The sequence below is a fragment of the Labrus bergylta genome, chromosome 18 (assembly GCF_963930695.1).
Source record: "Labrus bergylta chromosome 18, fLabBer1.1, whole genome shotgun sequence".
In the NCBI taxonomy this organism is placed as follows: domain Eukaryota; kingdom Metazoa; phylum Chordata; class Actinopteri; order Labriformes; family Labridae; genus Labrus; species Labrus bergylta.
This window is the reverse complement of record NC_089212.1, coordinates 6,776,951-6,798,084: the sequence shown is the minus strand read 5'-3', so window position 1 is coordinate 6,798,084 and position 21,134 is coordinate 6,776,951. Positions and strand designations below refer to the sequence as shown.

The following is a 21,134-nucleotide window of genomic DNA, read 5'->3' as shown; positions in this document are numbered from 1 at the left end:
AGTTATTTATGTCCAACACTAAGGCCCCGTGTCCACCTAGCGTTTTTTTTCCGGGCTGAAAAGCGCTGGCTGTGCGCTTGGGGGTGTTTGCATGAAGCGTTTGTGCTCTGAGAAGAAAAGCACTGCACATCTGTCCTGTCTCTATGACAACAGTGTGTTAATACGGAGAATATCATACATCTAGAAAAGAGCGCCTGTGACGTCAACAGCGCCTTTCTGAAAAATACTTTCTACTTGAGTGCTCGGAGTGGCCGCACAAAAAGATGCTGGGTGCTGCTCTTTAAATCCAGGCTGCTACTACTCATTGAAAACACTTGAAAACTCTTTCAGGACACAATGTTCAGTTAAAAGAAATATCTTGATTTAGAGATGGCTCTCGTACACATGTGTATCCAGGACCAAATGCATTAGCAGTCCTCATAGTCCGCAGGTACGTTTAAAGAAAGAGGAAATAATGGAGGGAAAGTATTGTTCAAAACAAGTACTGTATCTTTAATTCATCAGTTAATTGATCTTTGAGAAGAGACATCAGCTGTCGTCTTGAAGGATCTCTATTCAATTAGAAAGAGAAGAAAACCATTTTCTGTTCCTTGTTCAAACCAAAAGAAGTTTTTATCAAACACAAAACAATGCTCAGTGGGAGAGAGAAGAAAGTGACTTAATAGAAGAAATGAATCAGAGAATCAGACTTTAAAAAGCTGAAGAGAGCTCCGGCCTTTTATGAACATGTCATCTCTGAAGTGCAGGGTTTGAAGGATCACAAAGGATAGAAGCCGTTTAGTTTAGTTGAACATATCGATTACTGTAACTACAGACAATTTAGCCTTCAATGCAAGTCATTTAAAGCATTAAAGGGAATCTTTTATATTCATTTAGTGCGCTATTTTTTCAATGTGCGACTGAAGCTGGGGCTGCACGGCAGAGCAGTGGTTAGGGCCGTTGCCTTGCAGCAGGGAGACTCCTGGTTCAAATCCCTATCGGACAGGAGCCTCTCTGTTTGGAGTTTGCATGTTCTCCCCATTTTTGTAATAGCTGTAAAAAAAAAAAAAAAGGATTCTGTTGGCTCTCTTGACTCCAACCCATATGTAGGTCTTTCACACTTGAAGAAAAAAAACCTCCTGATATTTCCAGGAGCAGCTGTATGTGTGAACACAGACAGTCAAATTTTTCACCGGGAGTTTCTCCTGCCAGACCCCTAGTATATTTTTCCGCAGCAACTCGGAGTGAGCTGATGTGAGAATGCAGCAAGATATTCTCTGGAGAATTCACCTCGAGCCGATGGGAGGGGGAGTGACGTTTATATACTGTGACTGCTGCACGGTGCATTAAGTGTCTGCATGCCACCGCTAAGATCTCCGTGAACGTAATTAAACGACTGCATTTTGTTTTCTGTTCTCCAGTATGTTCTTCACCGCCCTTTTGTTATAGATTAGATTTGTTAGATATTGTGATTCCGCCGAACTACACGTATCATTGATATAAATGCCAATATTCTCATTATAGTGTCATATAGCGGACTCTGTTGCTTCGTCTGCTATTTCCACATTGTTTTTTTTACGTCACGATAACCTCAGGAGACCCCTCGCCCCCCCCCTCCCGTCTGACAGGGAGTCTCCCACTGTGAGTTTTTATGTGAACATCAACAACAGGAGATTATCCGGAGCAGTCCTCCTGACATTATCTAGACATTTTCAGGAGTGAATATTTGAAAAAGGGCTTTAGGTATATACTGTATATTTGATTTCCTACATATCTACAACATTAGGTATGATTTCATTCACACATTTCTTCATCTTCTACTCAAATACACATCATGTCGGTTCCTATCACACACATACAAAGCTGTGGAAAGCCTGTTCTCAGCTGTAACCTCAAATTCTGGTGCTGCGCTTTTCCAGTTGAGTCAACACAAACCCCTCTCCTCCGCGTAATCACACACAGTCTCTGAGGCCCCCACCCACCGTCTCTGCCTGATTCCCCTCTCGACTGGAGACTCTGCTCCCCATCCAAACACTCAGCTTCAGAGGCCAGCACTCACTGCACATTCCACCCCACCCTGAGCACCACCTTCAGTCAGGTAGAGAGTGACATCTCAAGACAAAAGAATAAAAAAACTGAAAACATTCCCGCAGGAGCTTTACAGCTGGACCATTTGCAGCATCCTTCCAGCATCTCTCCTTTTTAAACCCTGGAGTCCATCCTGCATAGTTCCAGTGCACACAGACAACGAGGACCTAAGAGAGGCCGGTCCTGCTACACCTGAAATCCTGCTTCCTGCTCCCACAGACTGCTCTTCTTTAGGACACAAACTGAGTACCAGAGATGTGGGCATTTTGGTGTTGTGGAAGCTGAATTCATGCAGCTGTAACAAAAGCAATTCACTGATCATAATATCTAGTTCTTATGCTTTCTTTTTCTCATCAGTGAGGGCTCATTTTCTGAGTATTAAATTCAGAAAAACAGTGGTTACTTTCTATGCAATGTCTGCATACATGAAACACAACCTGCGATCTGCTGTGTATTACTGCCACCTAGTGGTGTGATTGTAAAACACAGGAAGATGTGCTCGTGCAATTAACTGTACTGTGCTTATATTTCAACTTGATTATTAAAATATGGGGAAAGAACAAAGGGGAATAAATCAGCCTGAATGTCACTCAGACATCAGCAGGACATTTAGCAGCAGAAAAACTCACAGATATGAAGATGTTGAGCAGGATAACTCACAGATATAAAGATGTTGAGCAGAACAACTCACAGATATAAAGAAGTTGAGCAGGATAACTCACAGATATGAAGATGTTGAGCAGAACAACTCACAGATATGAAGATGTTGAGCAGGTTTTCCAGCGTGGGCAACTGTGGGATCAACTTCTGGACCACTTTACTGAACGCCTCAAAAATGGAGTGGTCGTATATGCTGGTTAGATAGAAGCTGTAGAGATGGAAAGAAGGGACTAAATCAGAGAAACGAATACTTAACAATTTGATGTTTTTTCTATTTAAATATGGACAGAAAACATGAGAAGCGTAATCAAACAAAGGTTTAAATGTCATACATGAAGACTCCCACAAAAACATCTCCTGTGAAAATCTTAAGCAGACCTCAGGTGAATCTGTTCCAGGCCTGCGTCTGCCAGGTCGTCGTTGGCCCGTTTGTGGATGTCCCTCTGCTTCTCAATCTTGTGGTCGTCTGACAGTCCGTCCACTTTATGGATGAAAATCTCAAAGTTGATGTCCGGGTTGACTTTGTAGGCGCGGGTCACCGTGAGATGAAGTCTCCTCAGAGCCTCCACGTAGTCATCCTGTCATCAGGAAGAGAACACATTTATAACACAAAGATTACTGTTAGACAAACTCAACTCTTCAATGGAGATAGTCATGATCAAACTGATGCTGCCATGGAAACACCTGGTGGTGCGTCAAACACTGCTTCATAAGCGTAATCGGGAACTGCTAATAATAAACTGCTGTGATAAAAACGTCATGTAAATTATACTTGGATACATTAGCTCGTGTGTGAACATATATTCTTCCTCTAGTCAGTTTTGCACGGTCGTCATGACTACGGTCAACTTGGAGTACATTTTCATCTGGGTTGGCGCTGGAGTAGCGGAGAGAATCACTCCCATGATTCCCCGCCAGCCATGACGTAATTTCTTTAAAATTGTTTTGATTGAGAGCCCCCTAGTGGCGGAATTTACATACTGCGCGTTTAAAAGAGAATCTTAACAGAAATAGATTTTCACATCGATTTGAGTTGAGTTGATTATTGTCTGAAGTGACTACAATTCATTCTGAAAATAAATAAATAAATATGTTGGCTTTGACTCAGTCTGAACTATCAACATGAACACTAGTTTGACATGCGTCTCTTTATATGTCCTGCTCGCTGCACCAGTGGTGACTCGAGTATCTCACCGACCTGTGAGTCAATGACAAAGATGAGCGCTCCGGTTCCTCTGAAGATCATCTCGTAGTCAAACGTGGGGTCGAAGAAGTCGATCTGTCCGGGGAAGTCCCAGATCTGGAAGCTGACGAAGGAGCTGCTGGAGACGTCCTCTCTGCAGATCTTATTGGTGCTCTCCAGGAACAGCGTCTCGTTGGGCGACATCTTATGGAAGACCACCTTCTGGATGGAGGACTTCCCGCTCCTCCTCAGACCCATCAGCAGGATACGAGGTTTGACTTCTCCACTCAGAGGGTCGTTGAAGCCCAATACTGAAAAACAGACAGACAGGTTGACACACAGACAGACAGACAGACAGACAGACAGACAGACACACAGACACACAGACAGACACACAGACACACAGGCAGACACACAGACAGACAGACAGACAGACAGACAGACAGACAGACAGACACACAGACAGACACACAGACAGACAGACACACAGACAGACAGACAGACACACAGACAGACACACAGACAGACAGACAGACACACAGACAGACAGACAGACACACAGACAGACAGACACACAGACAGACACACAGACAGACAGACAGACAGACAGACAGACACACACACAGACAGACAGACAGACAGACAGACACACAGACAGACAGACAGACAGACAGACAGACAGACAGACAGACAGGCAGACAGACAGACACACAGACAGACAGACACACAGACAGACAGACAGACAGACAGACAGACAGACACACAGACAGACAGACACACAGACAGACAGACACACAGACAGGCAGACAAACAGACAGACAGACAGAGGATGAAACTGCAGTGAATTGACCTTAACCTACATAAATATTACAATTATGGAACTGAAGACTTAATGTACAAAAACATCCGGTCCCTATTTGAGCTGAAAGCAGGCTAACATGAGAGGATTGTGGGTAAAAAAGTGTTTAATGGAGAGCGCATAAGAGCTTCATCATACTCCCTAAAGCCAGTTCTTCTGAGCAGTACAGGACAACAATTGTCTGTGTCCCTATGTGTGTGTGTGTGTGTGTGTGTGTGTGTGTGTGTGTGTGTGTGTGTGTGTGTGTGTGTGTGTGTGTGTGTGTGTGTGTGTCACATTCCTGCTCTGACACTGAGTTCGCCATCGCTCCATGTTGGAAAAAATCTAACTAATCCTCACAAGGCTTCTTCTCTAAGTCACACTCATTCTCTGCAGCATGTAAAGATGTGACCTCCTCTCATTATAAACTGTCATGATTTTGTATCAGCTCGGACACAGAGAGCAGCCTGATCTCAGGTTTTTTTTGTACACATGATGTGAACCTGAGTCATTTCCATCCCTCCTTCTCTGACACGTTTCTCCTTTCCTGAGCAACTTAAAGAAGACATCGAGGGATAACAGTGACGAAAAAATGTTTTTTTTAATTTCGAGATTAAAGTGGTAAATTTACGAGTTCGAGACCAGCCTGCGCGAAAATGATGAAAGTATTTTCCTCTGCAGACAACTTCCTCCAGTCAGTGTGGTTCTTTCTTCAGTTTCTTGCAGTATCTTTTCAGGGTGCTGATATTTTATGACAATGTGAAGATGATGATGATGTGCCAAAAGCATGTGTAGTTTCATATCTGCACAAGTAAAGCCCCAACACAACTATTTGTGTCTGTTATCGGTCTGCCTTGTTAAAGTGTCTCATGTGCAGAGACAGTTTGTGTCCTGTTCATCATTTCACAGATAAACAAGTTCTTACAAGTTGAAGTGAAAACTTCTCTTGAACTAACGGTTTTTACCGACTACAAAAGGAAGTATCCTATTTCCTTATTAGTGAAACCTTTAGGACAAGATGCTCCATGTTTGTCATTTGAGAACAGGATGCTGCTGCTGTTCTAATATAGGCCTAGACTATAATAACGATTTTATTATTTTATTCTTTAAATACTTTAAGAGTTCTACTTTCATCATTTTCGCGCAGGCTGGTCTCGAATTTGTTAATTTGCGAGATTAAACTCGTAAATTTACGACTTCATTGTTTACGACTTTATTCTCGTAAATGTACGAGTTTAAAATCTGTCAGATTTGTGTAGTGTTCCTCCGCGTGACCACAACTCTTAGTGTCTGTTTTTAGAACTTGTATGGCATGTGCTGCTTGAGTTCAGCTCTTTACATGTTACTTTTAAAAGACGGGATCCTCACAGAGAGGGAGGACTCGGTTTCAGAGACATGTCCGACTGGTGCCAGTTCCACTATCAGACAAGTGTTCCTGCAGCAGTGTGACCTTCCAAACAGCTCAAATATCCGCCTACCTCCGTCCTCACAGCCCAGCTCAGACTCGGAAAACGCCTCCAGGTCGTCTTCGTCGTCGTAATATCCCAGAGCTTCATCCTCCTCTTCCTCCCCGCTCACAGCTGACACTTTGTGCCCCGACATTTCTGCTGCTCGAGTCTTTGTCTGTGCTCCGATGCCTCTGCTGCGAAACTTTTCCTACATTGTCATTTGATACGTGACAGCCATGAAGGTGAACTTTCAACACCCCCTGCCTCCATTCGGACACACTGCAGCCACACTGACAGGAGGGGAGGGGGGGAGAGAGAGAGGGGGGGGGGGCTGTCACAGCCTACTGCTGGGATTGAGTGAGATTTCATCTCAAGTGAAAGAAGTTGAGTTACATTTCTTGATATATCCATTTTTAAAACAGCACTTCCAAAAAGGCAGTAGGCCCGCAGCAATCAGAACAAATTAAAGTCAGTCATGTTTAAAGTATTAAAGAGATTCTGAATATTAATTTAACAAAAATGTTAATATTGTGGAATAATGACTTCCTAAATAAAAAAGGATATCCAGGGGCGATTCTATGGTCTGTTGGGGCCCTAGGCAAACATTGATTAGGGGCCCCTCCAACCAGCATTTATCTCCATAATGTCTACCAGTGTCCCCATGCTCTTCCTCTTTCTCTCTTTCTGTTTTAACTCCCCGACAGATAATTCTTCTTTTTTATTTTTTTTTATTTTTTTTTTATCATGTTCAACAAAAGATTAGATTAAAAGAAGAACTCTAGGATCAAAGCCGGGTAATCCAGAGATTTCATGTGAGGGTTCTGATCCTAATCCACGCTGAAAGATTCACTACACACCAATACGGTGTGTGTGTGTGTGTGTGTGTGTGTGTGTGTAAAGGAGACTCAAAATACGCTATTCTCAAGACGGTGTGCAACTTTAGACTGGATCACAGAAAACAAGGTCATAGACACGATTAAAGCGTTTCATGAGAGTGAGCGTGTGCAGATGGAGGGTTAAAGGTTTGTAGTAGATGTATGTCTCTCTCTCTCTTTCTCTCTCTCTGAGCTCTAATGCACAGTAACAGCTGGCCCCCTCTCTGTTCCTCTTCACACACTCTGAGTATTTAGCCTGTTGTTGTTTCTGCGGTATCATCCTCTTACACACACACACTCTCACACACACATAGCAGCTCTTTGAAAGGCTTGTTTGGATTTTACATGGATGCTCCTTTTCCCTACGATGACCAGTGACAGAGGTCTGCAGGCTCCATGAAGATAAAGGTAAATTATTGCATTTTTTTCTGTGGACAAACAAGGAAAAGCTGTACATTATCCGAACAAAAATGATGATTCTCCAGGCAAAATCTTCAATTAAATTCTGCAAAGCTGCAACTTTGTTTTTGTTGCTAAAAGGTAAAAAGGTTGACAGTTTTTTAAATTCTTCTTGAAGCAACATACAGAGCCAATTTGAAAACCAAAGCAGGATTTTGTGTCTGTAATCTGCTCGTGTTGTCCCCTCTATAAGATCTCTTACTAATGGTCTTCCATTAGAGGAGAGGGGAGGGACTCAAGTTTTCTTCCTTGAGTTATAATGTAGTCCTACGTTTAAGAGGGGTTCAGCATTAGAAAAGAGTCAAATGAAATGAGTTTCTTCTAAAACAGCAGCCTCTTTTGTATAAAAATCCCTCTGAGGAATAACTTTCATCAGGATGCTATGGATTGGTCACCATATTAAAAATGCTTTCTCCATCTCACTTATAGAAATAAACAAAGAGGTGGTGCTGAGACAGGCTTTTAGCCTCCTGGGACAAGTCTACAACACGCCCACCTGTCAGTCAAATCAACCACGCCCCAAATGATGCAAAATATTAAATAACTCTTAGCCTTAAAAAAATCAAAACAGATTAGTTTTAATAAAAAAATCATCCCCACACAGTTTATACCAATAAAGAAATGTATTTTTGATACAGTGAAACATTTATTAAAACTAGTGTTCATCACCATTATGTCTGCTAGAGTCCTGACGCTTCTCTTTTCACTCCCACATACTGTCCATAATTCCTCTTCATTTTCCCTCACTGACTTTCACTGACAAACTTTGGTTTTACAGCAAACATGCATGCGATGATTAGCAGGGCATGGAGAGGGAGTGCTGTCAGATGGTCCCTTAGGGACTGTCATTGCAAAATGTGCACACTTTGAGCCACTGCTGTTGCTATAGGAAGTTTCTGAGCCCTTGTGGGGGGCCCTATTGGTCTGGGGCCCAAAGCAGTTGCCTGCCTTGCCTTTTGACAAGCAGCACCTCTGGTCACTCCCATCGCTAGGAAAGGAGAATACGACATATATTTTAGTTAAACTGAGGGACTATTTACACGCTGCACAACAACACTAGATGCAAACAAATAAACACCGCTAGTCTTTACTGTGTGGAATTAAGAATAAAGAAACATAAACATGGGTAAAGATGTGATTGATCCCTGTGTGTTTATTTGCTGAGAACAGAGTTAAGAGTGTTTGAGTGTTGTGTTTCCACACATTGCGGGTTGAAGACTTTCTATAATCGTCAGTAAAGATTAACAGTTGACCCTCAGTGTAGAGAATAATCTGCCTGTGAGCTCAAACTCTGCTGTCTTTACATGAAATCCTTTGTCGTTTAGGTCTGCTGCTGAACCCTGAAGAGAGGAGCAGGAGAGACAGACAGAGAGAGAGAGGATTCAGGTCAGTGTGTTTTTTATAGCAACATGTTAGTGGTGTGTGCATGTGACAGGTATAAGATATATTATTATGAAAACAATTTGATCCTTTAATCCCACGTAATATTTAAAGTGGTACAGTAAGCAGCATGAGCATTCCAATTGAGGAAAAGACTGTTGCTAAGCAACCCAAACACTCTCCTAACTGTGTCACTGTGATTGGCTAGTAAAGTAAAAGCCAAAGAGCCCAAAGTGTGGCTCAGACTTCAGGAGATTTAAAATCATATTTGACTTGTATGACAGGTAGCATCACACATAAGGATGATCTTAACAGATATTATTCTCCATAATCTGAAGCTTGCACACACTAAAGGATATGAAAATCACGGCACATCACATACTACAGGTTTACTAAGATTATCATGCCCGACGGAGGAACGCACCTCCTCACTTAAACAATAGAGCTGGCAGTTAAATTTGCGATTGCTGTGATGCTATGTGCAGAGAGGAAAGAAACATTTGGGTGAAGAAATGTCTAGGGGGGGAAGTGGACAACATGGATTGTCTTTTCTTCATCAAGAGCTGGAGGTGAGATTGTAACTGTCAGATACATTACAGAAGTCCAGCTCACTTGTGTGGGTTGCATCTTGCTGACGGGCTCCACTATTGTCCACTTATTTCTGTCCTCCCTCGTCTCTCGCGGTTAATTGTAGTCACACACGACTTCCACCAGACCATGTCATGATGTACTCGTCAACATTTTAAAGTCTGAGCCAGGCTTAAGGGAGAGGCAGACGGGATCCAGGAATGCAGAGATAGAACTTTCCCCCATGCAGGACAGAAGGTTGAGGCTATTTCAGAGATTACAAAAAGGCCGGCTTGTTAGAGGCAGGCAGGGTCGGCAACAGGGAATTAATCCAAGTGACAGTGCTGGAGAGTCTTGCATTGGAGGTAAAGAACAATCTGGCAATGAGTGAGTGAGAAGGAAAGGCTTAAATTCTGGCTTGATTACATCTTAGAAGCAGCTGTGTTTCTAGGTGAGTTTATAGACTTTCCTCGTGATCCTGAGCGCACATCAACCACAGTGTATATCTCCAAAGCTAAAATCCTACAAAGCACCTGAGCGGTTCTTCGTGCTGTTTCTGTAATGTTCAAACGTTTTAAGTTTTTTGCAACAGAAAATTCAATATACATCACGTTTGAGCGGTGCCGTGCTGCAGTCGTCTTCTCGAAGGTGAGTAGAAAATGTAAGAACTTGAAATTTTAGAGTTACAACAAAAACAGTTCTGTGCCTGAATGTTAGTGTGTGTGTCTGTGTGTGTTTGTGAGTAGTGATGTGTGAGCAAGCTCTGGTCCACGTCCCCTCCTCGTTCTACCCGGGTCGTGGTCACCTGACCGCCCTGCACCGGGCCGCCACGGTGGGAAACAGTGACACGATGGCTGCTCTGATCCAGGGGGGCTGCGCTGTTGACCTGCAGGACAAAGTGAGCTCTGGCACACCTGTATACTTTACAATCCAGCACCAGCTGCACACGTGTTTGTGTGTTTGGTTTGCAATGTGAAAAACTGTTTTAATTTTGTGTTTGAGGACGGAAACACGGCGCTGCACGAGGTCTCCTGGCACGGCTTCACTCACTGCGTCAAACTGCTGACCAAGGCAGGAGCTGACGTCCACATAAGGAATAGGGTAGGACAATTAAACCAATATTTATGGCTTTATGGTTAGGCTAACCCTACCCTGACCAGGGGCAGTTACAGTGTGATTTTGTCTCAGGCAGGAAACACAGCCCTCCACCTGGCCTGTCAGAACGCACACGCTCAGACCGCTCGCCTCCTGCTGCTCGAAGGATCCAAACCAGACACCAAGAACAACGTGAGTCCTCTGACATCCCATTGTACTGAGCTCCACTCAGAGAACAACATGGTGTGTCATTAGAATTCAAGGTTTGAAGCTTTTCCCTTCATGACATCACAAAGGGCAGTAATCCCTCCCCCAGGTGGGTGACACTCCCACAGCTAGGTGTTTGTTCTGCCCTCTGAGTCTGCCTTATCACAGTAAACAATAGGACATGGAGTGAGAAAGCCTGAGACACAAACGCCCTTTCAGAGAGGGGGCGTGGTCAGACACAGCTCATTTACATATTTAAAGGTACAGACACAGAAACAGCCTGTTCTGAGCAGGGCTGAAATAGAGGGGTTTATAGACATGATCAAATACAGGATCAGAGTGGATTTAGAACAAGAAACTTCACACACATGTTTTGAGGAGCTCTGAGACTTATTTAAACTGGTTGAAGAGGAGGAGAATATGTGACCTTTAAAAGTGAGCGATAGTGCCACAGTAACACACTGCAGACTTGGTATTGCTTGAAAATTTGAAACAAATGATTGTGTTGTTTCGGTTGCAGATGGGTGACGCGTGTTTGCATGTTGCTGCTCGTTACAACAACCTGACTCTGGTGAAGATCCTGCTTAGTTCTCTGTGCTCTGTGACCGAGAGAAACCAGGTACAGAATGTGAGCGAGAGGAGTCACTGGAAGACAAAAAGAGGGTTAACTACAGTAAATTATTGTATTGTTTTGTGGAGCATCATTAGGAAGCAGTAAAAGTTTTGCAAGAATATTGAATCTTCATTATTGAAATTTTAAACAACAAATAACTTTAAGCAAACAAACACATATAAAAGTGTTGTTAGAACGTTTCCTGTACCGGTAAATAAATTCTGTCCTTGTTTTCCTGCAGTCAGGGGACACGGCTCTGCATGTGGCTGCAGCTCTGAACCACAAGAGGACAGTGGAGCTCTTACTGGAGGCGGGGACTGATGGGAAAATCAGGAACAATGTGAGCACCCCATATGAGCAGAATAACTGCGTCTGACCCAGCCTACTTTATCCTCATGTTGATACAACTGATGTAACCGTCAGTCTCATTTCATTTTTAGATTTCAAAGTCTGAACATTTTTTCAGAACATCCACGCCTCTCCCCGTCAAGGCTTCAGAAACAGTCTGATGTTATTGGTTGTTTTCACAGTCCACTAATTCAGTATTGATTGTTTAAATTTTGTGATGTAACAAGAGAAGTCTGTTCAAACTCTGTGCAGCAGAGGGCGCCAAATTCAGACTTTAGGTCCCAGCATGAGTAAACCACAAGAAGCAAAGGATCCTACATTTCCCATACTGCACTCTCGTTGTTGCTTTTTAGACCCTCTCTGCCTTACAAATTTGGTGTTGCAGAAACGAGTGGGCGCTATACCTCACTTTTGAATCCTAAAGTCGGCTTTATTTGCCAGGTATGAGAGCACATACAAAGACTGACCCTGGTTAACTTTACTCTCTTTGAACAACATTAAATATTAAAAAGATACATACAAAAGTGCAGCAGTGAGGGGGGCTAAGGATGCAGAAATAAACATGATAAGAAATATAAATCAATCAATCAATATTTGTGTGGCGCCATGAATTCATAACAAGTGTTCTCTTGAGATGTTTAAAAAAGGAAGGTGAAGGACCTTACTCATTGTTATGTTACAAAAGAAAAATGGGGTAAGATGCAAGACGGATTTCTCCTTTGTATTCTTTGCGTTCCTGTTGTCCACACTTCCTTGCCGCTGAGGTGGAGGTCGGAGCAGGCCGTGCATGAATGAGTCCGATGGTTGTGTCTGGGCATCGGGGGCAAACATGGAAGCATGTGCCAGATGTACTTTCAGTGAGTTTTAATAATGTTGTGTTCACTATCAGGCAGGTAAAACAGCTCTGGACAAAGCCAGAGATAACAACCACAAAGATGTTGCTCTTCTCCTGGCCAGAGCTCCTCAGGTCAGTATCTTCATCACAAGCATGGACAAGGACTTTTTTTTGTTGGTATTTAGTATTTGATGGCTCACAGAATATAAGAGTGTTCGTAATGTGTGATAATTTTATTATAAGTTGAGCTTTTTAACTGGTTTAGCCAGAGTTTGTAGTTGTAGACTTCTTGAAGAGACTGGGGAAGGATGCAGCACTTTTTGAGACAATTTACTAAAGAATCCAAATTTATTTTAAAGCTCACATATTCTCCTCCTCTTCAACCAGTTTAGCTCTCAGAGTTCTACATCCACTCTGATCCTGTATGTGATCATGTCTATAAACCCCTCTATTTCAGCCCTGCTCAGAACAGGCTGTTTCTGTGTTTCTACATTTGTCTTCAGGTTCATCGCTTCATGAGGAAAACAATCAAGAAACAAAGAGAGAGACAGAAACCTGAGAGGAGGACTCAGTCTGAGCCCAGGGAGGAAATGCTACCAAACAAAGTAAGAAAATACACACACACACACACACACACACACACATACACACACACACACAAACTCTGACTAATTTCACCAATAAAGACTATAATAGCCTTCATTTCTCTCATGCATCCCTTTTTGCACTCTCACTCACATTTTCGCTGTCATTCTCGGGCTGTCATTTTCTGGGGCTGTCATTTTCTGGGGCTGTCATTGGATAATCAGCTGTCTCGTCAGCGGTACTCATCTCACCAATGGCATGGCGTTCCTCCCTCATGGTCAGCCTATCATCGTTTGGCTCCCCTTTCAAATATGATCCTTTCTCTGCCTTTAGTTCCTTCATGCTGATGTTTCGTGTGCCCCTCCATCTCCCCAACACCGCCAGTCTTCACAGGATCATCATCCATCAATTCTTCACCCATCCGGTCTCACCAACTGGACTCCATGGGGGGAATTTATTCTATCGACGCTCAGAAGTGTCATTGTCCAAACACGTCAACAACCCCATAGAGTCCAAGGATTTCTGTCAAGTCCCAGTTCCATGTAATTCATTGTAATAAATCATTTCTTAAAACACTTGTCTCTCCTGATGGAAATATCTTGGTCCGTGCGTGGTGTGCAGGACTGCAGCAGTGAACAAACGGGCGTCCAGGTGAGTCCTCGCAGACAGAAGAAACGGAAACAACAAAACCACAAAACCAAAGCTGCTGTCAGCAACCCCTGCAGCCCCCGGCGGAGGAGGAGAGTCAGGGTCCAGGTGAGTCAGAAACAGTTTGACCAACAGGTGTTCTACTGTGACGCTTTCAGTCATGTCACTCCAATACAGCAGCGCCTGTTAAACATCCCACTAGGCAGCGAGGCTTCATTATTGATCATTTTTGTAATATTTAATCATTTATCTGACGCTGTTTTTAGGTAGACTGCCGCTGAAATCTTCCTGACTAGCTTGTTCACACATGCGCCTCACAGCTGGAGGCTTCCTCCCTGTCGGACGAGAAGAGGAGGAGGCGAGACTCAGAGTCCAACTCTATGATCAGAGTTTTTCCCTTTACATCCAAGTATATCAGATAGTAAGACATCGTTACCATAGCAACAAAAAAGCAGAGACAAACATAGTGACATACAGGAAAATGGTGAAGCAGTTTCATTGCATGCACTGAAATTGCATCGCAGACATGCACAGTCTTTGGCTGTGGGTTGGTCTCAGGATAAAAAAAACCTCTAACTCACCCCTTCCAACCTGCTGGTGATGATTTTCCTGAATATTTCCTGCTGTGATCTCCTACATCAGCTCACGCCGACTGCACACAGAAACCTTACCTGGCAGGAAAAACATCATTATTGATTAAAAAAAGAGGATTTTCATTTCATCATTATCATAAAAAATTTCTCATCGTTAAATACTTTGCAGGCTGTGAATGAAGATGTCGATCGGAGAAAAACAAAGAAGGACGTCCACGTTAAGAAAGATCTACTCTGGGATGATGATGATGAAGTTAGTCCTGCTCTGGATGGAAAAACGTTCCAGCTTTACTCTCTGTATCGGGACAAGGACGGAAACATCAAACAGGTTACAGATGATTCTTTACTTACTACAGATGTTTTTGGTAAAGGAAGGCGATTAGACATTTCCAGAAGAATGAGAACGTTAAACATAATATGAGCTATAATTTGAGTTACTCTGTGGCCTTCTTCCTGCTGATGTGACTCTCTTCAGGCTCCAGCTGATGGATGTCAGTGTCAGCCGCTGCTGCAGAAGCTGGAGGTTCAGCTGAAAGCCACACAGGAGGAGATGAGGCTGCACATCCTGAACGTCCAGGAGGAGGTCGGCTGCAGGCTGGGACAGATGGACCGCAGGAACCGACACCAGGTGCTTCTCTTCTCACTTCACCATTTCACCTTAGGGGCAAATTCAGAAAAGCTTAGTGCAGCTTCTGCAGCTCTTAACCTGCACAAATCAGTACAAAAGAAAGTGTCTCCAAACACACTCACAACGTGTAACACAAAGCATCCCTACCTCTGCTGCAGACGGAAATGGAGTCTTGATGACTTGATGCTGTTTACATCATTTTGAACAGGGGTCTAGGGCTTCTGCACTAAAAGCCATCAGTGTTTTCTGTCTCGAGCACAAAGCGTATTTTTAATGCTCAGATTTTTTTTGCATTTTATTCAGATCAAAGTTCTGGACATGCTGAACCAAGAAAGAGCCGCGGCAGAGAGGAGGAACATGATTTACAGGATCGAACAGAGAGTGGCTCAGGGGAGGGAGGAAACACTGATGACACAGGTAGAGGTGATAAACCTCCAGCTGACAATTGATTTCTCTACAGTATATGCAGGAATGACTGCAAAGACCTGGTTGAATGTTTACCTGTGTAACCTTCCAAACAGGTACAGAGAACCTGATTCATTTATACACACACTTTGAGGAAGATGTTCATTTAAACATTTGGATTTGAAAGAACCATTTTAACACCAAAGTCATAATAACACAAAACAAATACACAAACAGATGGAGGCCATGATTGTCCAGTAACTCCTGAACTCTGGGAGGTCAAATGAGTGTTTTTGTCAGTAGAATCTGGTAACAGCTGTTTAGGATCCCCCTCTAACAAATAGATCTAATTCTGTAGGATCCTTTCTGCAATGTTGTCAGACACTTAGAATAACCATCCGAGCCTGTCAGTAATATAAACAAGAACTTTTAGTGGAAATATTTTGGTTGGGAAATTAGCCACCAACGATGACTTACAGCCGGTTTCAAAGCTGTTGACTTCTCGAGCAATTCAAATACTTACATTCGAAGAAGGTTTTCAGAGATAAATTTAAAAAAATTACACCAAGATTGAAAAATACATGAATTGCCCTTTGAGGTCTGAGGAGTATTTGCTGTGGCTAAGTAAATGTTTGATGTTTCTCAAGCAGGCAGCAGTGTCTCATGACCTGAAGAGGTGGTGTCTGTCCCAGCTAAAGGACATGGAGGTGCACGTCCCCGCCAAAACCAAGTACTACAAACTCCTCCCCTCACCATCCGTGGAGCAGTGTGCGGGCGACACTGAGCTGGAGTCCCTCCCCCTGCTGTCTGTCATTCCTGGAGACAGCAGCACCTCGCTGGCGACCTACGTCAACATCCTACCGTCTAGATCCTCTCACAGTCTGGAAATCCTGGAACAGGAGCAGAACGGGGCGTATTTTGAAATGAAAGTGGACAGGTCACCAGGTAAGTAAAAAAAAATGTAATGAAGGCAGACCATTTCAAAGGGTCATTCAGCAAGGAAAGTACTGATCTTTTATTCTGTACCCCCCTCCCTCTCTTATCAGATGATTATGAAAACACAGCGCTGTTTCCTCTGCCTGCCCAGAACACCTCCGGCCTCCTGCTGGGCTCTGTGGAACCCCTCTGGCAGCCTCCGGGAGTGCAGGACGGTCCTGTAGCGCCGGCTCTGTGCAGGGGGGAGGGCTTTTCCACCAGCAGCAGCAGCTGGTCCAGCATCAGCAACCAGGCACCCAGACTGATCCAGCATCAGGATCAAAGCTCTGAAATGAACCAGTTTGCAGGGCTAATGAGCGGCCGCAGGCGTACAGGGATCCATGCGGAGGGAACCAGGACACTGGAGTTCTTTATTGACCATCCTGTAGAGCCCACATTCATCCAGGAGAGGAACAACCTCCATGCCAAGGAGGTGAGGGTAAATAAGATGGTAGCAGGAAGTGGTTTTAATTAGACCTGTCAATCAAGGAAACATGTTGATAACATTTTTCTTAGAGCCTACGAGGAAAATTCAATGCCTATTTTTTTGATTGGAGTGTTATGTCTTTAGGAAGGTGATTATTTCAATCAGTTACAATAAAGTTCTACTCAAAAAGAGGAAATAGCCAAAGATTGTCTGAAAAACAATGAAAATCAGTGGAAATAGTGCAAGATAAAGAACAACCAATATCAGTCGTAAAAAGACATGATGAAAACTTTAATAACATATGTTGAGTCATTTTGTATCATGGTATGGAATGGTATGGTATGGTGTGGTATGGAATTGTATGGAATTGTATGGTATGGTATGGTATGGAATTGTATGGTATGGTATGGAATTGTATGGAATTGTATGGTATGGAATGGAATTGTATGGTATGGTATGGAATGGAATTGTATGGTATGGTATGGTATGGTATGGTATGGAATTGTATGGTATGGTATGGTATGGAATGGAATTGTATGGTATGGTATGGTATGGAATTGTATGGTATGGTATGGTATGGAATGGAATTGTATGGTATGGTATGGAATTGTATGGAATGGTATGGTATGGAATTGTATGGTATGGTATGGTATGGAATGGAATTGTATGGTATGGTATGGTATGGAATTGTATGGTATGGTATGGTATGGAATTGTATGGTATGCTATGGAATGGAATTCTATGGTATGGTATGGAATTGTATGGTATGGTATGGTATGGAATTGTATGGTATGCTATGGAATGGAATTGTATGGTATGGAATGGAATGGAATTGTATGGTATGGTATGGTATGGAATTGTATGGTATGGTATGGTATGGAATGGAATTGTATGGTATGGTATGGTATGGAATTGTATGGTATGGTATGGTATGGAATGGAATTGTATGGTATGGTATGGTATGGAATTGTATGGAATGGTATGGTATGGAATTGTATGGTATGGAATGGTACGGAATTGTATGGAATGGTATGGTATGGAATTGTATGGAATGGTATGGTATGGAATTGTATGGTATGGAATTGTATGGAATGGTATGGTATGGAATTGTATGGAATGGTATGGTATGGAATTGTATGGTATGGAATGGTATGGAATTGTATGGTATGGTATGGAATATTTCCTTGTAAAATTTTAACGAGATTTGGTGATTTGGTTGATTTGGATACTCCATCAGGTGACTCAGCGTTTCTTTGAGACCGTGTCCATCCAGCTGGAGCGTTGGTACGAGAGGAAGGTCACGGAGGTGGAGCAGCAGACGGAGCTCAGATCCCAGCAGGACAGGAAGGAGCTGCTGCAGCAAATCAGCATGCTGGAGGAGGAGCTTGCAAAGCTGAAGACCAATGAGAACACAGAGACACTAGTGCAACTTGACAGTGAATAAAAACTGGACAGAGACTGACAGGATTTTTTTTTTCAACCTATAGAGACTCTAATCAGCAAAGGTAGAAAATGGAATAAAATCAAAGCACTGATCACTAAAAAACTATTAAAAATAAATTGTATTTTAATAGATGCAATCATTTCTACGTTTTATACTGAACATACATCCTCTACATACACTAGAATATTGCTTAAATATTACTGGGACAGTTCATTTTTACATAAGCTTGCTAAAAGTTTGAAGACTGTTTACATTTGTTAATATTAAACTGATATACAAAGATAAAGTGTTGTTACTTTTCTGCCCCTATATTCCCATAAATTAATCCATATAAATAACCCAATTCAATGGTGCATGATTTTAACTTACAATATGTATAATTGTATGACGATGTTTACATTAAAATTTCTAAATTCATTAAAATGAGACTAAACTCATGTTGTATATATTTTTTGAGTAATTACATAACCTCAAATATTTCCAGTTATTAAAGCAAGAGAAATCTGAAATTTTATAGACGGTTCTTGTTCATGTGCTGCTGTGATAATAACGTCATGTAAATTACTTATTGAAACGTTGACAGTCAAACCAGACAAACCCTCTTTATACTGGAATTCGGGCCCCAACTGATCTTCTGATTGGCTCATTCTTAAAGTCCCTCGTACTTTTACGGAACTTGGTAAAACTGCATTTTCTTTTGGTGCCCTGATTTCATGGAACGCCCTCCAGCAAACTCTAAAGACTGAAGCTCTTCCCTCTCTCGCAGAGTTTAGGAATTTGATTCATAGAACTGTAATTGTTTTTAATGGATCTCAGTGGTTTTTGTAATTGATTTTAATTGTTTACCTACAAAATTATAACTTACTTTGTTCAACAAGAAGCAAACATTACCAGTTCAAAAAGCAGTATGATGGGTCTCAGATGGCCAAGCTCTTAGGTCGCTCCCAAAGTATGGAGGTTATAGTCCTCCAAGCAGGCGGCCCTGGTTCAAGTCCAACCCTTTGGCTCCTTGTCTCTCTCTCCTGAATTCCCCACTCTATCTACTGTCCTATCTAATAAAAGATAAAAGTCAAAAATACACCTCAGGATGAAGTTTACCTTTTTTTTTTTTACCCCCACCCCATTAGTTTTAACGTTAATATCCAGCTAGAGTCAATGCCAGAGGAAAATAAACTTAAACAGATATCACAGTCTCCTCTCTGTTGACATTTTTTCTTCCACAGAATCTAGTTTTTGGTTTGCTTGAGTAAAATGTTCACACTGTCCCACAGATCAACCCCATTGATAGTTATACACTCTGCATTGTTGTTGGAGCACACAGTGTCAAGGCGAAGGTTTCCCCTCTCCCCTCTCTAAAGCCCACTCTCTGTAGAAAACATATTTAGAATATTAGTTGGAAGTAGTTCATATGCTTCATATATCATTTGTGCTTTGCTGAATTCTAACACTTGCTACAAAAGCTCTGTAACAAGATCTGTTTAAACATCTACTGACATGATATCAACAACATCAAGTTGATTAGTTAAGGCCTAGTGTCAACAAACAAAAAATGAGTTGACTAAGTCCCGCCCACTGCCCCCGACGGCCTTACGGGCAGCTGAGCAGCGGGGGGGCGGAGCCTGTGCTGAAGCAGCCAGTGGTTGTGTAACCCAATGATCCTGGTGTGACATCTGGCTTTTGGCTTCAGCGACCACAGCCACAGCTTCTGAAGGGAAAATCAAATCAATGCTCCATTGACTCTGTCAGAGCGCGATGGAAACCTAATTAAAGGCCCTGCAGGCACAGCTGGTCATTTTATGCAGCCAAGCACCAGGCTTTCAAATCAAGCCGGTAATATGTACTATTGCTTTACTCTGTGCGCTGAGCGAGGCGGTCTGCTGCTGTCAGCATTCGATATGTTTAAAACTCAAGCCTGTGTCATGCGAAGGTTTGATAGTATTCTGACAAACAGTAGTGCCTTCTGGTCAAAACCTCATTACTAAGTACACAGTACACAACTGAGCTAATGCGTGTGCTGCAGAAAAGTCTGCATGAGTAATATTGCTCTAACAGTGTAAAGTACGGCGGCCCTGAGAGCTCAATCAACTGCATTTAAATAAATCGCATGCAAAATAAATGTAAATTAAGAAACACCTTCAGTGATTTTCTCTCTTTGTAGAACTTTCTAAACCTTTTCTGAATCAAGCTTATTTAGGGCCATTATATTAATGACATATTATTTAAAAAGTCAGAACTTCATAGGATAAGTGAAAAAAAAATAACTTAGTTTTGAGGAGGGGGGAATATCCTGGAAAGCAACAACCGAGAAACTTGAGAAAAATCTTGACCTTGTTTGTTTTTGGTTAAAGAACAAAACAGCTTTACATCGATTACTAGAAGGGTACACTCGGTGTTTTATGACTTATATTTCCCCCAGTTTATTAAGGAAAGTGTTTGCCCCTTATAAGCTTTGTTTTTGGTCTCCACCAGCTTCAAATCTGCCGTTCTTGTTGCTAAATGCTCCACTCCGTTGCCTGCTAGTTCTTAACATCGTCTCCCTGCTGTGTGCTTAAAATAATGCCCCAAATAATTACCAATTCCGATCGTTTGTCTGTCTTGTAAATTGTTCTTTTTCCACTATTGAGTATTTTTCACATGAATGCTTTTACAGTACAACATGTCTGTACAGACTGTTGGATTGAATTATCACAGCAGGGATGCCAGCCAGTCATGCATGCACGTGCATGCACGTACATGCACGAAGCAAATCCAAGAGCAGAAGCTGTGTAGAGGATGGTATGTTGTAGCGTCCATTAAAACACATTACCCACATTACATGAAAGCGAGTTGATGACTCCCTGTTGGCTCAGTTACA

At 42.5% G+C, this 21,134-nt stretch overlaps 2 protein-coding genes across 5 annotated transcripts in view; one reads left to right on the top strand and one right to left on the bottom strand.

Annotated features, from left to right (window-relative positions):
• Positions 1-6,482, bottom strand: part of rragd (ras-related GTP binding D) — a 32,669-nt gene extending 26,187 nt beyond the window's left edge. The window contains exons 1-4 of the mRNA XM_020641266.3: positions 6,227-6,482; positions 3,926-4,221; positions 3,106-3,305; positions 2,821-2,935 (exon numbers count right to left, since the gene is read on the bottom strand). Coding sequence (XP_020496922.1) covers positions 2,821-2,935; positions 3,106-3,305; positions 3,926-4,221; positions 6,227-6,350 — 735 coding nt within the window. The 5' untranslated portion in view covers positions 6,351-6,482. The remainder of the gene's footprint in view (positions 1-2,820; positions 2,936-3,105; positions 3,306-3,925; positions 4,222-6,226) is intronic.
• A 765-nt stretch (positions 6,483-7,247) lies between these two features.
• Positions 7,248-19,465, top strand: ankrd6a (ankyrin repeat domain 6a). 4 transcript variants are annotated; one of them, XM_065947717.1, is made up of 17 exons: positions 7,248-7,479; positions 8,856-8,916; positions 10,070-10,125; positions 10,224-10,375; positions 10,480-10,578; positions 10,666-10,764; positions 11,300-11,398; positions 11,634-11,732; positions 12,630-12,707; positions 13,079-13,180; positions 13,782-13,916; positions 14,571-14,729; positions 14,877-15,029; positions 15,333-15,446; positions 16,082-16,379; positions 16,481-16,848; positions 18,074-19,465. In XM_065947717.1, exons 4-17 carry the CDS (start codon positions 10,226-10,228, stop codon positions 18,278-18,280), a joined length of 2,160 nt encoding a protein of 719 aa, XP_065803789.1. In that variant the 5' UTR covers positions 7,248-7,479; positions 8,856-8,916; positions 10,070-10,125; positions 10,224-10,225; the 3' UTR covers positions 18,281-19,465. The 4 variants fall into 4 exon arrangements, with proteins under 4 accessions (XP_065803789.1, XP_065803791.1, XP_065803792.1 ...); XM_065947719.1 differs by having other exon boundaries at positions 16,085-16,379; positions 18,074-19,464; XM_065947720.1 differs by having other exon boundaries at positions 7,255-7,479; positions 16,481-16,842; positions 18,074-19,458.
• The last annotated feature ends 1,669 nt before the right edge of the window (positions 19,466-21,134 follow it).

Bases quoted from the DNA above. Each gene is read 5' to 3' on its own strand.
- ankrd6a (XM_065947717.1), top strand. From the start codon at position 10,226: ATGTGTGAGCAAGCTCTGGTCCACGTCCCCTCCTCGTTCTACCCGGGT. The intron at 13,181-13,781 runs GTAAGAAAATAC...CGTGGTGTGCAG, and splicing joins AGGAAATGCTACCAAACAAA to GACTGCAGCAGTGAACAAAC. The intron at 14,730-14,876 runs GTTACAGATGAT...GACTCTCTTCAG, and splicing joins AGGACGGAAACATCAAACAG to GCTCCAGCTGATGGATGTCA.